The 2,267-nt window shown below is 53.0% G+C and overlaps 1 protein-coding gene across 1 annotated transcript; it reads right to left on the bottom strand.

The window, feature by feature from the left end:
• Positions 1-226: 226 nt before the first annotated feature.
• On the bottom strand, positions 227-1,772 carry LOC139748217 (uncharacterized). Its single transcript, XM_071661042.1, has 2 exons — positions 716-1,772; positions 227-670 (listed from the first exon to the last, which is right to left on the bottom strand). The coding sequence occupies exons 1-2, from the start codon at positions 1,577-1,579 to the stop codon at positions 296-298; spliced, it is 1,239 nt and encodes a 412-aa protein (XP_071517143.1). The 5' UTR covers positions 1,580-1,772; the 3' UTR covers positions 227-295.
• Between the last annotated feature and the right edge of the window lie 495 nt (positions 1,773-2,267).

The raw sequence follows: 2,267 nt of genomic DNA, 5'->3' as shown, positions 1-2,267 counted from the left end.
GAGAAGAGAGAGAGAGAGAGGGAGAGTCACTCAAAAGGTCTATCACACAAGTCCATTAAAAGATTATAATAATGAATTAATGATGATAAGTTAACTAGATGCATGTAAGCCAGCTTTCACACCCAGAACCATTATCCTAAAAAAAAAAAAAGAAAAAAACATTTATTTCAAGAGTCTTAGGTAAATACGTGTTAATGCTTACACATAAAGTGATCAATTCTATATAAAAAGAGAAACATTAATATGTTGGCCAAACGGTGATTCAGGATCACTAGGGAACTTCATCCCTCACACATCAACAGTCTCGAGTATCTTTCTTCCCAGGATTCACCTCGGCCAACCCCACGCCAGGCACGTCATCAGACGTCAGCCCTCTCACGCCCTCACACACGACCCCTCCTCTAGCCTCAATATACGACCTGATCGCACCGGCCAGATCTTGAGACATGAGTCCTTTGCCCGTGTATACGAACAAATTATTATAAAAGTAGTCATCGTCCTCATCCTCAAACGTGGCCTCAGACATCTGTCTTCCGGCCTCATCCTCAGACGTGGCCTCAGACATCTGTCTTCCGGCCTCATCCTCAGACATCTGTCTTCCGGCCTCATCCTCAGACATCTGTCTTCCGGCCTCATCCTCAGACTCAGACATCTGTCTTCCGGCCTCATCCTCAGACTCAGACATCTGTCGTCCGGCCTCATCCTCAGACGTGGCCTCAGACATCTGTCTTCCGGCCTCATCCTCAGACATCTGTCTTCCGGCCTCATCCTCAGACTCAGACATCTGTCTTCCGGCCTCATCCTCAGAGTGAGGGCAGTAGGAGGCCTGCCGCCAGCCGTCCCTCTCGCGAGTGGAGCCATTCTTTCTCGGTTTGATCAAGCGCTTGATGTCACTCTCGGCCATCTGGACATCTTCCTTCCGTCCCAGGACATCGATTGTGCTGTACTTCTCCTTCCTGGCCGGCACGTAGATGTCAACACGACGCCTCCTTCTGATATCCCCCACGTTCCTTCCTCCCTTACCCAATATCCGGCCGTGAAGGCTTGGGTCGATGTCCAGCATTTTCAAGACCCAACCAGAGGGCCAGACTCTAGAAGGACGGTCCTCCTCGGCGACCTTGGAGGCTTCCAGGAGAAGGTTGTCAGAAGTGCGCTGAGTGAGGTCCACCAACTGCTGCACTTTCAAACAGGCCTGAGTGACCTCCTGTCGACCTCCCTGAAGGATGAGGTAGCTGCCTCTGTCAGGCAGGGTATTCTTGATGTCAAATTCTTCCTCGAGCAGCGGGATCTTCCATATGATGCCCAGCTGCTCTGAAACGGGGATCTCCAACCACTCCACCCACTGCTTCCTGCTCCTGTTGGTGTACTTCTTGACGTCCATCCAAAGCCCAACCCGTCTCCTTAAGTTATAACCAGATCCTTGGGCTGTGGTTCTGGCGGGTCTCTGGTTACCAGACTCCACCTGAGCTGGGGGAGCGGCTGTGTGGCTCAAGCCAGCACCAGCATCCTGGGTCTGCTCGTTCACGACGGGGTCAGTGTCTCCCGTACTTCGCACACAAGAGAGCCAGGCTTGTGCCATGACGATCACAAGGTGTAGGAGGACGAATCCGCTGAGCCACGTCTGCCAGGTGCAGAGGAGGAAACCTATGAGGCGCCTGAGGTAGCTCGCCTGCACCACAGGCCTGGACGCTTCGCTCTTCAGGATGAAGACGTCTCTGAACAGATGCTTCAGTCTCCAGACGTTCCTCACCAAGGGGATGGATACGTCTGGCTGGACCTACACCGGGGGCTTGAAGGCCTTCCCCCGCACCATCCCCAAGAGAGGGACGTAGAGGGAGTGCCTCAGCGTGTGCCTCTCCTCCAGGAGGGTGAGCAACCGTGACTGTTCCTTCTCGAGGACATCGACCATCAGCTTGATCAGTTTGATAAGGACGTGAGATTCCAAAAAGACAAATGAAGAAATACGTGGGCACCGTGAGGGGTGCGGGCTGGCGGAGTAGGAGGAGGAGGAGGATGCTTGTGTCATCCACGGTGTTGGCTGGAGGTAACATGTCCGTACCTCAAGTGTGTTGTTGTGGGCGAGATATGTAGTCATGGTGGCGGGAGGAGCGTGTGGGGCGGGTAGGTGGGATGGAAATCTTCCCATCCTGTATTACTTTCCCACATGACGAGGAAAAGAGATGAAATGGAATTAGTGGAGAGGGAGAGTGGAAGTTGCAAATGGTGGTGTCAGCACAGTTCACACACCCCAACAACCACCACCCCTC

Source organism: Panulirus ornatus, chromosome 73 (assembly GCF_036320965.1).
Source record: "Panulirus ornatus isolate Po-2019 chromosome 73, ASM3632096v1, whole genome shotgun sequence".
Lineage (NCBI taxonomy): Eukaryota > Metazoa > Arthropoda > Malacostraca > Decapoda > Palinuridae > Panulirus > Panulirus ornatus.
The sequence above is the reverse complement of the archived record's forward strand: the minus strand, read 5'-3'. Positions and strand labels throughout refer to the sequence as shown.

What these genes read in the sequence shown, in the direction of transcription:
- LOC139748217 (XM_071661042.1), bottom strand. Translation starts at nt 1,579, where the DNA reads ATGGCACAAGCCTGGCTCTCTTGTGTGCGAAGTACGGGAGACACTGAC. An exon ending in CCGGAAGACAGATGTCTGAG is followed by an intron (nt 671 to 715) that starts GCCACGTCTGAG and finishes TCTGAGTCTGAG; the next exon opens with GATGAGGCCGGAAGACAGAT.